Source organism: Stomoxys calcitrans, chromosome 1 (genome assembly GCF_963082655.1).
Source record: "Stomoxys calcitrans chromosome 1, idStoCalc2.1, whole genome shotgun sequence".
NCBI lineage: Eukaryota > Metazoa > Arthropoda > Insecta > Diptera > Muscidae > Stomoxys > Stomoxys calcitrans.
Genome location: NC_081552.1, coordinates 138,478,435 through 138,500,732, shown reverse-complemented (window position 1 = coordinate 138,500,732; position 22,298 = coordinate 138,478,435). Strand labels below are relative to the sequence as shown.

Here is a 22,298-nt window from a genome sequence, read left to right as displayed (position 1 = left end):
TTATAAATGTGTATATACATATTTTTGTGTGCACTTGTGTACATATATATATATATATATATATATATATATATATATATATATATATATATTCATAAATACATAAATATATTATAATTCATATAAAGTATGACAAATTTGAAAGAAAAATAATTATATTTGGATTTAAATTTAAATTTGAAAAGTCTTTATACGTCGGATAGAAGAGGACATAACGAAGAGAAAAGATATTTTATAGGTGGTTGAATAGAAAAGTTTTCGTTAAAGTTAATTAAATTATTGACTAATGTGCGATAAGTTTTTTTTTGGATTTGAAAGATTATTCAAAGGTAAGAAAGTACATCGTGCTTGTTGTTTGGTATAGGGAGTCGAATTGTTCCAAATGACCATGTGCGATGAAATTCTGACGGATTTTTGTTTTTTTTTTTTGTTTAAATTTTATAGAAATTGTGACATGATTGTTAAGTAAGCTTAAATAGCTAATTATTTGGCAGTAAATTACATGAAATACGAAGTGTTTTTTAAACCCTTTTTGTTGCTAGTTGCAGTAAATGTCACTACAATTATTTCCCAGTAATTTCTATGTAAACGGTTGCACACGTGAAACGCAGATTAAGACATCGTTTTCGGTTGGACAGAAGAAGGCATGGTCATTAGACCCTGACCCTGACTTTAGGATTTGCGAATTATTGGGTTGCCCAAAAAGTAATTGCGGATTTTTCATATAGTCGGCGTTGAAAAATTTTTTCGCAGCTTGTGACTCTGTAATTGCATTCTTTCTTCTGTCAGTTATAAGCAGTTACTTTTAGCTTGCTTTAGAAAAAAAGTGTAAAAAAGTATATTTGATTAAAGTTCATTCTAAGTTTTATTAAAAATGCATTTACTTTCTTTTAAAAAATCCGCAATTTTTGGGCAACCCAATATTTTATAGCTATATATTTTTTAACTGGCATAGAACAACATAGGTGCGCAATCTCTAATTTGGCCGACGCACGTGTTTTTTTGGTCGGTACAGTACGACCAGTTCTGAAAGTGGGGCCAAGTTGCAACATGGTTAGTGGGACCAGCTGCCTTTGTGGGACGCATGTATTGAAGCCAGAGCTGGAAGGATCGCGAAAGATATCACTTGCACAGTAAGACACGAAAGTATTCGTATACCTACTTACATAATTGTGTTAATGCCATTTATCCCATTGCGCCGTCCTATATATTAACTAACTTGACTAACTAGATACGAAATTTCACAAAAAAAATGATGTATTGGGTTCCCCAAAAAGTAACTGCGGATTTTTCATATAGTCGGCGTTGACAATTTTTTTCACAGCTTGTGACTCTGTAATTGCATTCTTTTTTCTGTCACTTATCAGCTGTTACTTTTAGCTTGCTTTAGAAAAAAAGTGTAAAAAAAGTATATTTGATTAAAGTTCATTCTAAGTCTTATTAAAAATGCATTTACTTTCTTTTAAAAAATCCGCAATTACTTTTTGGGCAACCCAATATATAAGTATATACAAAAATAAAAAAATATATATTTAAAATCATACAAGAAATATAAATAGAAACAACAATTAATATATGTATATATTTAAAACAAAGAAAAACCTATTTGAGACAAAATTTGTAAATATATATAATAACAATCAAAACTTCTTATCTATTTCCTTAAGCCCAATTAATATAATTAACAATTTATTAAAACAAATGTAAACTTTTATATAATATATTTTTTTTATAATAATAAAAAATAATTTATGTTATATAGTTTGTAAAAGGAACTAATATATGTTGAATGATTTACCATAGGCTGAAAATTTAACGGTTATTCAATGTGAAATGGAAATTTAAAGTTTGGGGTATTTTCAAATATAATATGGCACAGAAAATACCATGGATGGCAATAAGTCATATGGGGTGGGCAGCCAGGGAGAAAATAACATCTAAACTCTCCCATGAAAAGATGTAACCCACATCAGAATTAAACAAACGGACCACAGACAATTATCACTAATCAGATTTTTTTTTATCAGTGTATTTGACCATCTTTTTTCTAAACTTTCATTTTTGACAAACCGGTACAAATTTTAATGTACAGCCGTTAGCGGAAAAGAACCTCCCCATCCGGCGAGCTAAGCCGCAGCCAACACCCAAGTACCGGATCCGCTTCACAAAGACTATGATTTGGGATAAATACCCAAGTCAAAGTCTCTGTGCACAACCAGGTTGTCGCACATTACAGGAAACAGTTTCAATTTTTAAAACTTCTAGGTTGGGTATGGTTTAAGTGGCAGTCTGCCATCAGACGCAAATGGTCGCGAATAACATGCGAATGGTCACATCCGCTAAATCAGACAGATCCTCAAAGAAATGAGAACCTAAAGTGGAACTCCCTCTGAATGCTAGTGCGGGACACACGCACAGAAGGTGTGTGGGTTCTATAGTCTCTTCTTCGAGGTCCTCACAGCCTCTGCAAAAGTCGTTGCTGGCAACCTTCAGTCTGCCAGCATGTTTTCCGATTAGACAGTGACCTGTTTCATGACGGACACAATGACTGAGACGTCTGTTCTAGCCAATCACAGCAAAGCGGTAGACCTCTTTAAAAAGATTAGACCACATAGTTTTGGAATGCTCACAGCCCCCTCTTTGTGACCATCTATCATTCGTTGTCCTTCGGGCCTGGTCCTGAAAACTAAGTCGCTAGAGGCGTATTCCCTGGGATATCTCTGTGGCCCGGCATCCAGAACAGGTGAAGCGGCTCAGGTAGGGTGTAATCCACACGGCCTGGAACATCGGATATTGAATCAAGTGCCCCTAGCCGCCACATAACCAATAAGAAAGCTCTCTTAACCTCACGGCAGTGGTGGCTATAATTTGTGTAGCCACAATGTACAGAGGCATAAGATGTAGCACTTAATTAAGTGTATCAGATGGTGTCGTCCTCAGTGCGGCTGTGATGCACAAACAAGCCATCCTTTGGATCCGGTTAAGTATTGAGCAGTATGTGGACTTTTGAAGCGCCGTCCACAAAATGTTGGATTTGAAGTTAAATTTCCTGTCCAGCAAAACACCCAGGTATTTTTCGCTTTCTGTAAATGAAACATTCTCTCCACCCAAGGAGACAGGTTCCACTGTAAGCAACTTGTATCTCCTGCTGAAAAGAACTACTTCTGTCTTGCGCGGATTTATACCTAGACCACATTCGGAAGCCAACTTCGCTGTTGCACGTAGAGCTTTTGAAGTATATCTCTTAGAGTGCTGGGAAACTTTCCCCTAACCGCAATTGTCACGTCATCAGCATACGCGACCTCTTTTACACCTTTTTCTTCCAGAGACAATAATTCATTGTTAATGGCTATATTCCAAAGTACACATCCTTGAGATGCTCCTCTGTTGTCCCCTCTTTTTAGATGTACACGTTGGATAGCTCTATCTCGGTATTACTGGACCTGACTGCTATCCCCATGAACTCCATGTAGGGGTCACTATCGCCAGGGGCAGGCAAGATGGGTCTATATTGCACGGAATGGTGTATCACGAAGGCCAATCCCCCACCTCCATTTATTGAGCGATTTCTACGTAGCACATTGTATCCGTGACAACTATGCAAGCTGCAGTTGTTGGTCAGCTTTGTCTCCTGGATCGCTACAACCAATATGTTCTTCCGACTCATAAAATCCACAATCTCATCGATCTTGCAACGGCGTCCGTTGCAGTTGAGTTGCAAAAATTATACACTTCCCGGCACTGGCCTGGCAATATTGGGACTGGGATGCCGCTGTTGCGTCTATTGACACTCGGGAGAGGTTATTTTCTTGGTAGGTTGATAGGCTGACCTCTATTTTTGATAGGGGTTTCCATCTTATAAATACCAAGTTAATTACGAGTCGATGATTACTCAAAATTCGTTTCTGTGTAATCGTTAAGAGTGCAGAACAAAATCGTGGATGGGGGTCAAATACTGTTATAAGCGGTGTCACTTCTTCAAATTTAAGGAATTTCTTCCAAATTAAGGGATTTCTTCCAAATTTTGTTCATTTTGGGTAGGAAATGCGGCTTTTGTGCGTTAAATGCTTTCAATCGGAAAGCAGGGCAATTTGGCAGCTACATACAAATATGGTCAGATCTAGTCCATACTCACATGTTGAGGTGTCCATGCAACTCACTGTAACATCGAACGTGGGAAGTAAAGCGAGTTTTTGGGCTTAAACATTTAAATCGGTAGATCGCTTTATCCAAAATCGGCGCGGTTGTTCATTGAAATCGAGACAAAACTACGACTTTCTAAACTCAAGATTTCTTATCTGGAGATCGGTATAAAGGGTGTAATATCAAAATATAGGGCGCCTTTGAACGTAAGGCTATAGAGTGATTTCGACAAAAAGACGGTCGGACATGTCTAGATCCTATGTGAATAATGTATAATTTGATGTGTTCCAAATGGAATGGCAAAATGGCTAACTCTTCGGTTGTGAGTATAAAAACATATGCTACATTTTTGACTTGTAGGGTTTGATCGCGTTTCGTAAGATTTTTTTTTTTAAATTTTGGTAGGAAATAATTTTCTTGAGTTCCAGCACTGGTCACTAGCGCAAGGAGCAGATGGGATGGTTTGTTTATTTGTTTTCAGTTTCACATACAACAAGATTTTAAATCTTATAATTATAGTATGTGACTATTGTTGTAATAATAAGATTGTTACTAATAGTTGATTTAATAATAAAATTTGTGTTGACGAGATGGGTTTATACTGCCCAGAATGGTGTATCACGAAGGCCAATCCTCCACCTCCATTCCTTAAGCGATCCTAACGTAGCACATTGTATCCGTGACAACTGTGCAAGCTGCAGGTGTTGGTCAGCTTTCTTCCGACACATAAAATCTACTATCTTCTTGCCTCTCAGCCCATTGCTATTCAATTGCAAAAAGATACACTTCCCGGCACTGGCCTTGCAATATTGGGGCTGGGGTGCTGCTGTTGCGTATATTTCTGCACGGGAGAGGTCGGGGGGTCACATAGTCCGACGACGAGGACGCTTCCCGCCACGTGATAGCTGTGAGCACCACACTGGCTGGAACATTGAGGTCCGATCTGTGTGGGGTTTATTGCTGTCACGAGTAGCTTAGCTCCGAGCTACCCGGCGCGTCCACAGGTTGCGGATAGTGGGATGCTCCATACGGAATAGCTACAACGGCAGTCGCGGACAATCAGCGGTATCGAGCGGAGTGTCTCAGTGAGAGGTCGGGCGGCACCAGCTTTTGCACAAATACTGAGTACCTATGATGCACAGATATTTTATAGCCTCAATACCCTTTGTCGGGAGATTGGACGCTCACTCTATAGGGCAGCTATATCCAAATATAGTCCGATCTGAACAGCACATCACAGAAATGGAGAGGGGTCTACCAAAATTCACTGTGCCAAATTTCATCGAAATTGGATGAAAAATTGGCAATGCCTCAAGACTTTAAGTCTGGAGATCGGTCTATATAGCGGCTATATATAACTAAAATCCGATTTTATGAGATCAGAAGATCATGTTTATATACGAAGAATACGAAATCATCAAAAATTGTTTGGAAAATGTTTTTATACCCAAGATATCTGCAAAATTATAAATACCCAAAAAAGGTATTTATTGGGTATTTACGCAATAAATACCCAAGCGTTGGGTATATACCCGGTAGAAACCCATCTCTAGACTTGACCTAGCTAACACAGCCGTTGTATTTTGATGCGTGTAACGATGCCTGTATTTTTCTTTAACGCAAACTGGTCCATATATTTAACGAATAATCTTTCTCTCAAACACTCCAAGCACTACCTCGTCTGCTTGCACAAATACTCACGCCTCGGAACCATATAACAACAACACGGGTAGTATCAGTGTCATGTATAGTGCGATTTTCGTATGTCGAATGGTGGCTTTGTTTCTAAATTGTCTACATAATCCAAAGTAGCATCTGCTTGCCAGTATTATTCTTCGCTTTATTTCAAAACTGGTGTCATTCGTTTCGGTTACGGCGTTGCCAAGGTAGAAAAAGTTGCTGACTATCTCAAAGTTGTGGTTCCCAACTTTCTCCATTTTCTTTATCTGATTGGTTATACATACAGGATTTTGGAAGTTGATACATACCATCAACTTCGTTTTATCTTCATTTACTGCCAGACCCATTTCCACTGACTCTTACGATTCTTTCAAAGGTTTCCGGTGACCGTTCTATGAAGTCGATGTCGTCAGCAAAGGTAAGTAGCATGTTTTCTCTCGTGAATAGTGTGCCATATCTATTCACATCTGCATCTCGTATAATCTTCTCCCATAGGATATTAAAGAGATCACACGATATCCTTGTCTGAAACCTCGTTTGGTATTGAATGGTCCGGAAAGATTTTTTCCTATCCTTACTGAGGAATATGTATCAGCAAATGTCATCCTTCAGCCTTATTAATTTTACAGGGATACCAAACTTATACATAGCTTGAAATACTTTTGAACGTATAGGGCTGTCGAAAGCAGCTTTATAGTCAACAAAAAGATGGTAAGTGCCGATTTGTCCTTCACGGGTCTTTCCCAGAATTTGGCGCAGTAAGAATATCTGGTCTAGGGTGGATCTACCAGGTCTAAAGCCGCTTTTATAGGACCCAATTATCTCATTGACTTTAGGTTTTAATCTTTCACACAGTACGCTCGAGAGTATCTTGTATGCGATGGGGAGGAGACTTATTACCCTGTAGTTGACAAATTCCATGTTGTCTCCTTTCTTGTGTACGGAACATAGTATGCTGAGGTTTCAATTAACGGGTATGCGTTCTTCCAGCCAGATCGCGCAGACAAGATGATGCATACGCCTTATCCGCGTGTCGCCTCCTGTCTTAATTAGTTCAGCGGGCAACTCGTCGGCTCCTGCTGCCTTGTTGTTCTCCAGTCGGGTCGCAGCTACTTAGACCACATTCTGACTAGGAGGTAAACATTATATACCATCATCAGGGATTGATTCTACGGTATCCTCTTCGCCGCCATCGTTGGACACTAGCATCTTCATAAAATGTTCTTTCCATATCCTTAGCACACTACCTGTATCAGTTACCAGATTTCCTTCTTTGTCTCTGCATGATGTTTGATTTTTTGGTAGAATTTCCGGACTTAATTCTGCCTCCTGTACATCTCAATTCGCTCACATTCACGTTCATATTCATTCCGCGGAATAGGCGTTTCTCCTCGCTCCTTTTCTCGCGATACCTCTCCTTCATCTGGCGCGTTGCTACTGATTGCAGGGTTGCTCTGTATCCTGCATTCTTGGCTTCAGCAGCACCCCGATACTCTTGGTCATGCCATGGGTTTCTTGGGGGAGGCTTCCGCTACCCAAGTATGTATTTCGCGGAATGATTCTATCTGATTTTACATTTCTAAATTGTCCGTAAGACGAAAGTTCAGATACTTTATTATTAAAAAATAAAAGGAAAAAAGAAGAGCCTTCAGCGATTAAGCAGATAACTTTTTGTTTTTCCAGAGAGCACTTGATGAAGTTTGCCCTTTTCCTTAACGGATTCAAATTAAAATTTTTTACATGACGGTTATTTTCCCAAACTATGGTTATTTCTAAAATTGGACCAAACAATGTACAGTCCCCCGATCTAAACGATTTGCCATTCGTCCAAATGTCAATGCTGGGTTAGTTCCCAAAATAATAGTCCTAATAGCTGGGCTTGCGGCCAAATGGGTTTACCAGTACACCAGAGGCTTTGGTGTGTCGATACTGTAGTCTCACAATGAACGAAAATTGTCGAACTAGCATAACCTGATCTAGGCCAACTAGTTCTGCGTTTTAGTGTTCACAGAAATAATTCAATAAATTGGAGATTAACAACTCTAACCGCGCCTCACATTCACATTAACAAACTCCCATAATAAAAAACATAGCCTTCTTATTTTAATACATAAACAAAGGTTTATTATTCTACATGTCCGTATCTAATGTGATGATGAAAATATTGATCGGTGATTCCTTTAAGTTTAAGTTATCTTATAACTATGTTCATTTTGCAGCAGTAAAATACCGGACATGGGTATAAACAATACCCACTCGAGCGTTTTTTTTATATGAATATATGTTTGAGCATTTTAAAATGATGGTTGTATGTACTTTTTGGCAAAGTAAAATATACAAGCTGATAGGTATTACAATAGATTTTGATGCGATGCTTCCTTGTATTTAGAAACTAAATGGACAAAAATAATGCAGAGTACAAAAATGAGAAAGTAATAAAAAACATTTAATATCGAGAAATATCAACATTTTGGTAAAAATAACTTAGGTTACACAAATCGGATTACATTAATATTTGCACACAATTTCTTTATGTTAAAACTATAAAAAATACATACTTTTTTTAATAACTTGTTCGACTTATCTTCGATAATATATAAAAATGGAAATTCAAGAATCATCTTCAATCGTCAGAAGTTAATTAGCTTTTAACTAGTCACTTTCCTTAGGTATATAATATATAATTTTATACTAAAGTTTTATTTATATGTGTCCAAACTGCATATTTTATAATTATTTATAATGCAATAGTTAATGCAATATCCTCTTCCTTTACATATATGGAAAAATTATGGAATTTTTTACTTAGCTTCCTCCTTATCCTTATTTTCTTCAGATATTTCCTTTTCATTTGTCTGTAAAGAGAGAATAAATTGAATATATAATTAGAAATTTAATAAATAAAAACAATTTTAAAATAACCCAGATTGAGGTTGGGCAACAATTCACTTATCTATGACTTAAACACACTTTCAAGTAAGCTTGGGTTTTATTTATTTTTATTAATTTTCTATTTGATCGTCTTGCAATTGTTATTGTAACATTGTGCTGAATCTACATTCTTAATTTGTTGTAATTTCTCCCGCTGTTAATGTTGTTGTTGCCACATTTATATGTGAAGTTGGCGATCCTCGTCGAGCTCTATAGGTGAGCAAGCTTTTTCCGGTCCAAAGGACCAATCGCAGCGGGTTGGTTATTTAATGGCGCCAATAACTCGCCTTGTCATATTGAGTATCACAGGCACAAAGTATTTAAGTAAGAGCCGGTGACGCTCGATTTCGGAGACTCTCTACTTGATGCGGCTGAATGCGACTTCCGTTGCAGCTACTCCGTATACGGATCATTCTACTATACGTAACAGTGGCTCCCAGTTCAGCTTCTCGTGATGATGATAACACCACACAATGTGTATGGTGCTCACAGTTATCCCGTTCCGGAGTGTTTAATTGTGATCATATATGGTACAAATTAGGGTACTGTACAAGACTGTATCTCAAATCAAAGTGTAAAAAATGCACAAAAGAGTGTTAGAGAAAAAGCCATGGCAGCCAGTTATATGTACCGCATTTACCCGATGGAAAAAAAGCTCTGGCAGCCAGTTATATGTACCGCATTTACCCGATGGAAAAAAAGCTCTGGCAGCCAGTTATATGTACCGCATTTACCGGATGGAAAAAAGCAATGGCAGCCAGTTATAAAGGGTGATTTTTTTGAGGTTAGGATTTTCATGCATTAGTATTTGACAGATCACGTGGGATTTCAGACATGGTGTCAAAGAGAAAGATGCTCAGTATGCTTTGACATTTCATCATGAATAGACTTACTAACGAGCAACGCTTGCAAATCATTGAATTTTATTACCAAAATCAGTGTTCGGTTCGAAATGTGTTCAAATTTTGACAAATTTTGTTCAGCGATGAGGCTCATTTCTGGTTGAATGGCTACGTAAATAAGCAAAATTGCCGCATTTGGAGTGAAGAGCAACCAGAAGCCGTTCAAGAACTGCCCATGCATCCCGAAAAATGCACTGTTTGGTGTGGTTTGTACGCTGGTGGAATCATTGGACCGTATTTTTTCAAAGATGCTGTTGGACGCAACGTTACGGTGAATGAACACATTTCGAACCGAACACTGATTTTGGTAATAAAATTCAATGATTTGCAAGCGTTGCTCGTTAGTAAGTCTATTCATGATGAAATGTCAAAGCATACTGAACATCTTTCTCTTTGACACCATGTCTGAAATCCCACGTGATCTGTCAAATACTAATGCATGAAAATCCTAACCTCAAAAAAATCACCCTTTATGTACCACATTTACCCGATGGAACCCTTCATCAACAAGGTCTGTCGCATCAGTGAACGTATTCGTTCCTTCCCCGCACGCTTCTGCTCCTAGTCGGGATTGAAAAGAACCCCAGATCTTTCTTCTTTTCGGTTTGCCAGAACCACCTCCATCATCGTAGTCGAATATGGTCCCGTTAGGCCATATACGCAACAGCATCACCCCAGCCCCAATATTGCCTGGCCATTGCCGGGAAGTGTATCTTTTTGCAATTGAATTGCAATGGTCTTCGTGGCAAGATCGACGAGGTAGTAGATTTTATGAGTCGGACAAATAATTGCTTGTAGCGATCCTGGAGATAAAGCTGACCACCACCTGCAGCTTGCACAGTTGTCACGGATACAATGTGCCACGTAAGGATCGCTTAAGGAATGGAGGTGGGGGATTGGCCTTCGTGATACACCATTCGGTGCAATATAGGCCCATCTTGCCTGCGCCTGGAGCTAGTGACCCCTACATGGAGTGCATGGGGATAGCAGTTAGGTCCGGTACTACCGAAATAGAGCTATTCAACATGTACATACCGCCGGTTGGTCGCTCTGTCGCAATTAACGGCCAGGCTTACAAGCCCGACATAAGTGGGCCACCATCTGGTCATAATCGTCTGGTTCTAGGGGACTTTAATGCGCATCACATTTTTATGCCATTCTCCCCTAGGTAACGACCAGCGGGGCATAGCTTAGAAGGCTCCACGTTTGCACGGTGAATAAGGATGCCCCCGCTAGGTTTACGAGGAGGTGTAGCACCTCGCCAGACATATCCATTGCATCTCCTGAGTGACGTTACCTGGAAAGCCGTAATTTTTTTTGGATCAGACCACCTCCCCATAATTCAGACCATCGACCGACCATCCGACATCAAAACCTCAGAACGCCGGACGTTTATCAATCAAAAGAAATCCTATTGGGCTGGTTTCAGAGAGTACACCAATCGCCGCTTGAGTGAACTGACACCCCCTCAAATGTGCTAGTTGCCGAGAGGAAATTCCGGGACATCATTAATGCAGCAGCCGCTCGCTTTATACCAGTCGGTCGAATACCCCAAGTGCGGCACAATTTCCCGATGCAGGCAGTGGTACTCGCAGACAAGCGTGATGAGATTCGTTGTATGGACCCCATCCGTCATCCGTGGTGCCCAATCATCCAAGGCGTTGGGCCCCGACGGAATCTCTACATTGATGTTAAAGAATCTGGAATTACCTGAGTACCTTACTACTGTCCTCAACTTGTCTTTGAACACTCTTATTATTCCCGATAACTGGAAAATGGGCTACTGAAGCCAGGAAAGGACCCGAGTTTGGGGGAGTCTTACAGACCGATCTCCCTTCCCTCACCAGTAGCAAAGACGCTTAAGGCATTACTCCTCCCGAGCCTCGTGGGAGAATTTCCATTCGCCGAGGATCAACGTGGATTTCGAAGACTGCATAGAGCAACAACTGTTTTGCATGCCATCACCGCACAAATTTGCCATGGCTTCAATCAACCCAGGCCATGCGATAGGACGGTCCTCATGGCACTGGGCATTCGACACGGTCAGCCATGCCAAACTATTTGAGGACATCGATTGGTAAATAAGGCGATGGCTCGAAACCGAAACCGATCGACGGAGAAACCGCATCGGATATTGCAATCGGTGCCGCTCTGGAACAGAACCATAATGGAGCAAAGAAACCTTGTTGACCACGTACAAAGCAATTGGCCGGTCTGTGGTAAGTTATGCAGCGCCAGTGTGGTCACGTCAGCTTTGTGACACGCAGTGGAATAATATTCAGATCTGTCAGAATGCCGCCCTCCGAACTGCGACGGGCTGCCTCCTTAGTTCTCATGTGGACCACCTCCACCAGGAGACAAAGATCCTACCAGTGCGAAGACATAACTACATGCTGTCTAAGCAATACCTTTTGGGCTGTTATCGCAGAAATCATCCAAATCATCATCTTGTGGATAGATACCCACCGCCCAGAAGCCTTAAGGTAGATCTACATGATCTAGAGCGTGAGGTCCAGCGCTACAAGAGAGAACCTCTAGATCAAGCGGCATATCAAGCGGGTCTGAACAACATTCATGCAGACACGGTAGCAGACGCGTTAACTGGCTACCGGGTGAATGTAGTCCTTGGAGCACGACCGCCACCCATTGCACCCGAAGAAATCGACCTCCCCCGGCAAACCAGAGTGATTCTGGCTCAATTACGTTCCGGCAAATGCAGCCGCCTCAATTCCCACAGAGCTAGGATTGATGCCGACGTGCAAGATGTATGTCCCGACTGTAACCAGGGACCGCACGATACACGTCACCTGTTTAACTGCCCGGCCAGACCCACTCGACTCAGACCCAGATCCCTGTGGACGCACCCCATCTTAGTCGCGGAGTTCCTGGGTCTTGACACTCAACAGAATCAAGCAGACGAAAGATAGTACACAATAAACTGCTACAACAACAACAACAACCATAATGGAGTGTGGCTGCCTCTTGGTTTCTTTTCCCGAAAGTTAAGTAGCTCTTAAAGGAACTATTTTTTCGTCTCAATGCGATATCGATGCTTTCTTCAGTTTATCTAATGGAACTTCAATCAGCACAAAAGACTGACAAAGAGTTGGGCAATCCCATGGCAGCCGGTTGTACGTACCGGATTGACCCGATGGAATCCTTCATCGGCAAGGGCTGCCGCCTCGGTGTACTATACACTGCTACAACAACAACAACAAAGAGTTGGTAAATATTTTAAATGGCGCCAATTCTCTAAAGCTCCAATTCTCTAAAGCTGCAGACTATACATTTTGATTCAACTTCAGTTTATTGTGACATCTCGAGTGGAAATGTTCGTATATACGTTCCTGAGTCTTTACGTCAACAAACTTTCAGCTCCACTTACAATCTTTCACATCCCAGTGGACGTGCTAGTCTTCAACAGATTCGTGAAAGGTACAGGAATGAAGAAGCGAATTTTGAATTGGTCCAAGATTACCAGCCATAACTGACTTACACTTAACAAAATATATGTTCCCGATCATCGATTTGATCACGACCATCTAGACATTGTTGTGAAGCCTTTGGTTCAAGGTTACAGATATTGCCACATGATGATAGATTGATTTTCGTTGGCCAGAAGCAGTGCCTTTGAAAGCACAAACCGTGGCAACAGTATTTTGGTCAAATTGGATTTCACGTTTTTGTAGTCCTAGGGTAATGTTTGGTTTAAGAATAACTTTTAAAGAAGATCTACAAGCTTCGCCAGGTGACCTTCTATATGGCGGACATATATGATTTCCCCACGAGTTTTTCAGCCAATCAAACATTCCTGTAAAATCATCAGAATTTTTAAAGAGACTTCGTGATTATTTCAATTTCTTGCGACCAGTTCCAGCCTCGCATCACAACAAGAGTAAAATGTTCTTATTTAAGAACCTTAAGGATTGTATTCATGTAAATACAACTCCTGAACCACCTTATGCTGGACCATTCGAAATAGTTCAAAGATTTTCAGCTCGACGATCATGATAAGGGGCAAAAATGTCAACCCAGCCATCGACCGTCTTAAACAGGCTTTCATCATCAATAAACTTGAACAACCGGTAAAAGAACATCAAGAATCACAGCCAACACAAGATGCAACGTCGATATCTGACTATTCCATCATCGTCTCAAAACATGGCATCGTCTTCTGTTTGAGATTCATCAGCGGTCGATAATGAACTATTACAACTACTTTTAAGCACACGACCATGTCCATCTCGCAAAAGAATGCCATTCTAAGCACTTCCTGACTTGATCACTGGAGAGAGTTGGATGTGGCAACCCCGAACTTGCCGACTTCTGAAAGTAAACGAGATGGCAACCCTTCAGTTGCTAGACAACAACAATAGCAATTGCTCGTTGCTCGTGAGTTGCTCAGTCTTCAGCTGTAGACTTTGATAAAAGTTAATCGAATTAATTGTCGCACAAATTTGTATCTAATAAAGATAAATTTAAATAGTTAAGTTAAACTTGTCTTTTATTGGCAACAACAACTATAGGTGTATGTCCATAGTGGGACGGATTAATATTCGCACCTCCTTTTCAATCTAACCTACTTCTAGTTTTTTTTTTTTTCAAAAAAAAATTTGCCACTTTTTGTACCATTTAAAAAAAAAATTTCAACTTTTTCTACGAAAGACACTTTTTGTGCAACTATTTATTCACGCAGACACGGTCTGTAATGCGGTGAATAAGTACCGAGTAAAGAGGTATTTGGAGATCGACCGCCTCACATTCCACCTGAAGAAATTGACCTTCCACGGCAAACCAGAGTAGTTCTGGATCAATTACAATCTGGCAGATGCAGCCCTTCAACTCTTACAGAGCAAGATTTCATGCCAACGGGCAGGGTGTTTGTCCTGGGACCACACGTCACTTGTTTAACTGTCCAGCCAGAACCACTTTCTCTCTAGACGTAATTCGTATCCTATTTATGGCATAATTATGCATATTAGTGGATTAACGTCTCCTTCTGCATTGATCTAATTATAACATTATATTCTAGTGTTTTTCTTTTGGGCTTACTTCCCCAGAACATATGATACATAAATTTACTCTTTTTATACATCAGTAGCTAGACTTAACGCGACTGCTACTATTTCTTTTATAATTCGGAAAACAAAACTGTCCATTGTATTTCTACAATGTAGTCTTTGTCTTTATATAAGCGCCATTTTATGTACTTGAATAGGCAATCGAGAGGAGGGTCTCAGTAAGGGGTTAGGTGACACTGACTCTCACTTAAATACTGAGTGCCAATGATACTCGAGATGACAATGCGAGTTATTGACGCTTTTAAATTACCAATGGCCAAAATCAGCGTCGGTCTCAGGTTAGGGGCAGCTGGAGGCGAGCGTCGGATCTTGGAGCAAGCGGCTCGCGGCAGACTGATTTAAAGGCTTTGATTGCTTATTCATCAGTTGCTCATATAGGAATTGTTTTAGCAGGATTAATAACTTTAACATATATAGGAATTTGTGGTTCTTATACTTTAATAATTGCTCATGGGTTATGTTCTTCTGGATTATTTTGTTTAGCTAATATTACATATGAACGAATAGGAAGTCGAAGTTTATTAATCAATAAGGGTTTATTAAATTTTATACCTTCAATAAGATTATGATGATTTTTATTAAGTTCAGCAAATATAGCTGCTCCTCCTACATTAAATTTACTAGGAGAAATTTCTTTAATTAATAGAATTGTTAGATGATCATGATTAACCATATTAATATTATCTCTTTTATCTTTTTTCAGAGCTGCTTATACTTTGTATTTATATGCTTATAGACAACATGGAAAGGTTTTTTCTGGAGTTTATTCTTTTAGAGGAGGAAAAATTCGAGAGTATTTACTTTTATTTTTACATTGATTTCCTTTAAATTTATTAATTTTAAAGAGAGATATATGTATATTATGATTATGTTTAAATAGTTTAAAAAAAATATTGATTTGTGGTGTCAATGATAAGATTATGTCTTTTTAAATCGTGAAATATTTATCAATTTGTACAATTAGATTTTTTTCATTATTTTTTTGTAGATTATTATCATTTACAATAGGAATAATTTTTATTATATTCCTATTGGAATAGGAATAAATTTTATTATAATACGAGTGCGATCCCACAAAACCCATGCTGGGCCAGTAACCCGCCCCCGGAAAACTGAGAACTACTATGAGAAACAAAAGAGTAGTCAAAAGGAACCCCTAACATTGACTGCCCACGCAAACGAAAAAAGGATCATGATTTGCGAATCTGCACCTGAAATGTCCGGATCTCTTTATAGAGAAGGTGCAATATACGCTCTGGCGGATGTATTGGAGAAGTACAATGCAGAAATTAACGCCTTACAGGAAGTGCGATGGATGGGGAATGGCGTCACAACAACACCAAATGACGGTGACGAACTATACTATAGCTGTCATTACACGAGGCATGAATTGGCTGTGGATTTGTGGTTAGTCGGAGACCGAAACACCTTGTCTCCATTTTTACTGCGGTGGATGAGATGCTAGCCACAATCCGCATAGAAGTCAAATTCCTCTACATCACCCTTGTTTGTACCCATGTCCGGACGGAAGACGAGGACGAGCAGACCAAGGATATTTTCTATGAGCGCCTAGAGAGAAAATACGTTGCAATTCAACTGCAAAAATGATACACTTCCCGGCACTGACCTTGCAATAATGGGGCTGGGATGCTGCTGATCGTATATTGTCGCACGGGAGACGTCGGGGGTCACATAGTCCGACGACGAGGACGCAGAAGGCGTCGACGCTTGTGACCCACTGCTGTCTATGTTCGCACAGCACCTTGGAACGTATTCAGTGTGACTATAATCCTGTAGTGACGAAAGGCGAGAGCAAGATCGGAAACTCGGGCAGGGATAGTTGTGAGTACCACACAGGCTGGAACATTGAGGCCCTATCTGTGTGGTGTTCATTGCTGTAACGGAAGCTTAGCTGCGAGCTAACGGGCGCGTCCACAGGTTGCGGACAGTGGTATGCTCTGCACGGAGTAGCTGCAACAGCAGTCGCGGACAATCAGCATTATCGAGCGGAAAGTCTCGATATCGATATGACAATGGCCACCCTGCTTCCAGGGCGATCGGTCCTTTGGACCGGAACGAGCTTGCTCACCTACAGGAGCTTGGCTAGAATCGCCACCTCCACATGGAAATTTGGCTGCAATAACAATAAATTATGGGCATGCGATGATAAAATATAGGCTTCACACATTCGAAGTCTCAGTAGTAGGCAACGGCCTCATACAACCACCGCAGCTGTTAGGTTTTTGTAGTCCATTCTAAGCCTACTCCCGGGCTCTAGATATGTCGCTTCACTGGAAACAGACGCAGATCATCAATCGCCTAATAGATAACACTATAGTAGCTATCATTTGATGTCTTGACATCTTTTCTTAAATTACTACCTTTTTAGAATATTCTTGCGGAGCGAAATAACAAAACGTCCGCTCTACTCAACAACAATGGAAGAGGTGTTATAATTGGTGAATAATGTAATTGTTAATCGGCCATTTGTGGCCGACATAATTAATAAATTAAAAAAATACATGTTACATGTCTTTTTTTACATATCGTTGAACTGAATATAAACTTTGAATTACTACATTTTCCAAGCCAGCCAAACTCTACAAAGAAAATAAATCGAGACAAAAAATCGAATAAAACATTCGTAGCCCAAGAAATGACGTAAATGATTGGCTATTTCGACTTGAAGTATTTAATTAAGAGTATAAAAAAAGACAAACAAATTAGTTAATCGTTGGTATTCAACAGCATTCATCTGTCTGTGATGTACAATTTAGTTGGGCTAGTCATATTATCATTATAATATAATAATTGTTTTTTGTTGTTTTTGTTTGTTTTGTACTTACCTTTTCTTTTTCTAATTCTTTTTCATTTGTTTCAATTTCGTTCTCCTGCTCTTTTGATTTTTCCAAATCGCCCTCTTTTCCTTCTTTATTTTCTGGCCTAAAAATTAAAAAAAAAATAATTACTAAATTTTAAGACATAAATCTATTTGTCTATTTAGGACTGAATTTTTCTTCATATTTGAATGTTTCGTATTTTTCTGTCTTAGACAACATTTGAGAAGCAAATTTCAAATAAGAAAAAATATGTGGATGTATCTTAGATCGGACATGAACCTGTTTTCCAAAGAGGTGTGTTAAGTAGTTAAAAGATTTAGTTTTATTGTTCTTGAAAAAATGTTTTTATGGGTCGGTTATGGATGGCAGGCTTATTTAAATTGCGTTGTGAGTTAACAAATTTGCATTTTAGTTGCTGAAAGTTGAATTTTGGCAACCATATATTGCTCTTGCTATGCGGCATTTATAAGAAAAAAGTGAAATTAACAAGATATTATTTTTCCTAAATTTTTCCTTTGTTTCTAATTACACGTGTTTTGTGTGTTTGAAAGCTTAAATCACCATAAAACAACAAAGCATGATGTTTATGAAAGAAAAAGAGCACATCCCAAAATCTAGTACGTAATATGCATATTTTTATTTAAACAAAAGTCAATGGATGCAATGTAAACAGACAATAAAAACGAATATCCCATGGCAGACGGATTGACCCGATGGAAACCTCATCGGCAAGGACTGCCGCCTCAGTGTACTTGTTCGTCCTTTATTCGTCATGGGAGAGGCACATCCCGGATTGCCTTCTGCGCATGCTTCTGGTCTGTATCTTTTTTTCTAATCACCCTTATTATGTATGTTGTAGTCGAATTTTTGACTTCGACTGCTGGAAATTAAAGGTTATATATCATTGGCATTATGTGCAAAATCGAGTTATTTTGGTTTTTGTAATATATGATGCTTGCAAGTAGCTCATCTGTCAAGAAAGCAATCACCACCATTTTGTTCATAATACCGACAAAATAAAACCGCGAATTTTCGGCTGTCGTAGTCGAATATTCAAATTCGAAATACATAATAAGAGCCAATGATTTCTCTACTATCGAAGGCACTATCGATATTTTAATTTTTGTCTGAAAATCGATTGATATGTGTACGTGTTCGTCTTTTCTCGGCATGGGAGAGGCACATCCCGGAGTGCCTTCTCCGCACGCTTCTGGTCCGTGCCGGGATTGAAAATAACCACGGACCCTGGTTCTGTTCGGTTTGCCAGAACCGCCTCCAGCATTGGTGGGTGTCGTTGAGGTGTAACCGGTGCATGGAGCGGGTATATTTCCGATCCTGCTTTGGCCTTACTTCAATACGGGAGTATAGTCATACTGGAGATGTCGCAAGGTGTTGTGCAAACATAGCCATCAGTGGGTCACAAGCGTACTCTTCTGCGTCCTCGTCGTCGGACTATGTGACGCCCCCGACGTCTCTCGTACGGCATATACAGCAATATCCCAGCCCCAATATTACCAGGCCAGTGCCGGGAAATGTATAATTTTTGCAACTAAACTGGAACGGTCTCCGTGGCAAGATCGATAAGATTGTGGATTTTATGAGTCGGAAGAACATATTGGTTGCAGCGATCCAGGAGACAAAGCTGACCAACACCTGCAGCTTGCAGAGTTGTTACGGATACAATGTGCTACGTAAGGATGGCTCAAGAAATGGAGGTGGGGGATTGGTCTTCGTGATACACCATTCCGTGCAATATAGTACTTGCAATATAGTAGGAGCGTGATGGGATTCGTTGTATGGACCCCACTAACCCCAGAATAAGCGATCTGAATCTGGAAATAAACAGGGTAGTCAACGAACATAGGCGGAATTTGTGGATGAAACGCTTGGAACAATGTAACTTAGGCACCGGTTTAGGCAAGCTGTGGTCTACTGTAAAGTCACTCGAACCCCGGTAGACAGGATGACAGGACCTCAAGCACTTTTGGTGCGAAGTAACAGTGACTGACAGGACAGGACAGGACAAGGAGGAGAGCCATTCGTGGTCTCCGAGACGATGAACAGCCATCACAATTTACCGTGGGAAGTTACGAACTCGACACAATCAGCCATGCCAAACTATTTGAGGACATCGCCAACACGTCCCTCCAGCCAGGCTTGAAACGCTGGGTCCCGAATTATCTGTGTGGTCGCCAGCCATTTGTGGAATTTAGGGATGAATAAATCGAAGCACCGTAGAGTAAAACAGGGAGTTCCCCAAGGTGGGGTGATATCTCCGGCACTGTTTAACCTCTACCTATCCTCCATTCCACCCCTTCAGACGGCATAGAGATCGTATCATATGCGGACGATTGTATGAGCATGGCATCAGGCCCCCACCCATTGTTGACATCTGCGATAGGTTGAATGTTTACCTCAACGAACTTGATATCTGTCACCAAATCTTCAGCCACATTGTTCACTACAAATACGCGTGAGGTGAATACTGAGCTGACTGTGATGGTCGATGGAGAAATGATTCCGACCATCAAGTGTCCCAAAATACCTGGCGTCACATTTGACAGCTCTTGCGATTGCCACAGTGCGACGATATAACTATATGCTGTCTAAGCAATACCTTTTGGGCTGTTATCACAGGGACCATCCAAATCATCATCTTATCCACCGCCTAGAAGCCTTCAGGTAGATCTACATTATCTAGAATGTGAGGTTTAGCGGTACAAGAGAGAACCTCTAGATCAAGCGGCATATCAAGCAGGTCTAGATAACATTCATGCAGATACGGTAGCAGATGCCGTAAATGGCTACGGGGTGAATGTAGTCCTTGGAGAACGACCGCCTCCCATTGCACCTAAAGAAAGTGACCTCCCCCGGCAAACCAGAGTAGTTCTGGCTCAATTACGATCCGGATTGATGCCGACGTGCAAGACGTATGTCCCGATTGTAGCCAGGGACCGCACAATACACGTCACCTTTTTAAGTGCCCAGCCAGACCCATCAATCCCAACTGCATTTGAGGTTACCTTAGGCAAATCAACATATAAATCATTCAAATCATTGCTGAAACTGAAGAAAATCGTCCATCTTACCCATGTAAATTCAGAATATCAATATTTCCATTATTACCATCTATAACAAAATAATTATTTATCTCATATACGTCTATATAATCCTTGCATTCATTGCCTTTATCAACATATTTTCTGTTCAGAATTTTCCACACTTTTTTGATCAGCGTCATTAAACAGATATAGTAGTGTTGCCTTCCAAACTTCCTAACAAGCCCCCTCAACTTGTTACGGATTCTACAATGTTTGTCTATTAAGCACAGAAGGATTTCACGAGTGGAAAGTCTCAGTGAGAGGCCGGGTGGCACCAACTCTTGCTTAAGTACTGAGTGCTATGATGCTCGACACGACAAGTCGAGTTATTGACGCCTTTAAATAACAAATGGCCGGTTATTTAAATGCGTGTTCCCGCGGCGATCGGTCGTTTAGACCGGAACGAGCTTGCTCACCTATGAGAGTTTGACGAGGATCGCCACCTCCACATGCAAATGTCGCTACAGCAACATCACGATAAGCCCGATCACAAAGCCGTCTAGCATTTAATTTTATAAAAGAACTTCACAGGATGAACAATTTGTATTAAAAAGTTTTTATTAAATAATAAAAGAAAATTCAAACTGAATTGAACAATGGTTTTTTACAGACTAAAAAAATTCTATGCAGACATAAAATATTTGAAACAAATGTTTCATAGTCTACTCATTTCCATGGCCTACTCATTTAAATTAATACATTTTAAATAATGTAGATTCGATTGCAAATATTTATCACGACACCCCCTCTCAATCGAGAAGTCCCAGTTTACTACATAGTTTTGAAAAAAGTCCAACATCTAAGGATTTGGTAAAAATATCAATGTGTTTGGCTCGGTTGCTTTCTATATCTTTGACATGCCAATGCAACCTCTGTTGTCTTGATATCTTGACTGTAAAATTTTTAATTTTTCCAAGATGCTTCTGATGTTGCCAGACTCAATGCAATATATTCTGCCTCGGATGATGATATTGCAACGGCCTGCTGCTTTTTGCTACATCAGAAAACAGACGAAACATATATTTTAACCGCTTATAGATTTCTGATCATTTTGATCAGATGTCCAATCGACATCAGCATAACCAACTAGGGGTCCATTATTGGCGTTCTTGAAACACAATTTGTATTCCGAAGTTTCTTTTAAGTATCTTAATACTCTTTTTAGACGCTGCCAGTGTATATCTGTTGGATTATTTTGAAAACGGCTCAGATAACCGACAATAAAGCAGATATCTGGTCTTGAGCATAACATTAGGTACATCAGACTTCCAACAAGTTCGCGATATGATTTATTAGTACAGGAATCAGACCATTCACATTTAATTGTAGTACTTTCTCCATAGGTGTTTTTACATTGTAACATTCGTTCATTCCAAATTTTGACAAAAGCTTATAAATGTTATCCTTCTGAGAAATGTACAAGTTCCCATTACTGCAATTGAAATTCATTCCAAGAAAATTCGTCAACGGACCGTAATCTGTCATTTAACAGATCATCCACAAAAAGAATTAAAAATATTGTGTTGTTCAATTCAATTTTCGTATACAAACAGTAATCATGTCTTGATCTGGTAAATCCAAGAGATACAATGAAATCATTAATTTTTCATTCCCATATTT

General features: G+C 39.8%; 1 protein-coding gene and 1 long non-coding RNA gene across 4 annotated transcripts in view; one reads left to right on the top strand and one right to left on the bottom strand.

The window, feature by feature from the left end:
• Window positions 1–6,105: 6,105 nt before the first annotated feature.
• LOC131995220 (uncharacterized) lies at window positions 6,106–15,607 on the top strand. The gene is made up of 3 exons (XR_009397285.1): window positions 6,106–6,241; window positions 6,319–6,534; window positions 15,441–15,607. It is a non-coding gene; the product is annotated as an uncharacterized LOC131995220 (long non-coding RNA).
• The window catches only part of LOC106094712 (failed axon connections), a 28,740-nt gene continuing 14,360 nt past the window's right edge, over window positions 7,919–22,298 (bottom strand). For all 3 annotated transcript variants that reach the window (XM_059363503.1, XM_059363498.1, XM_059363502.1), the window contains 2 exons: window positions 17,584–17,680; window positions 7,919–8,678 (listed from right to left, as the gene is read on the bottom strand). In XM_059363503.1, coding sequence (XP_059219486.1) covers window positions 8,625–8,678; window positions 17,584–17,680 — 151 coding nt within the window. In that variant the 3' untranslated portion in view covers window positions 7,919–8,624. The remainder of the gene's footprint in view (window positions 8,679–17,583; window positions 17,681–22,298) is intronic.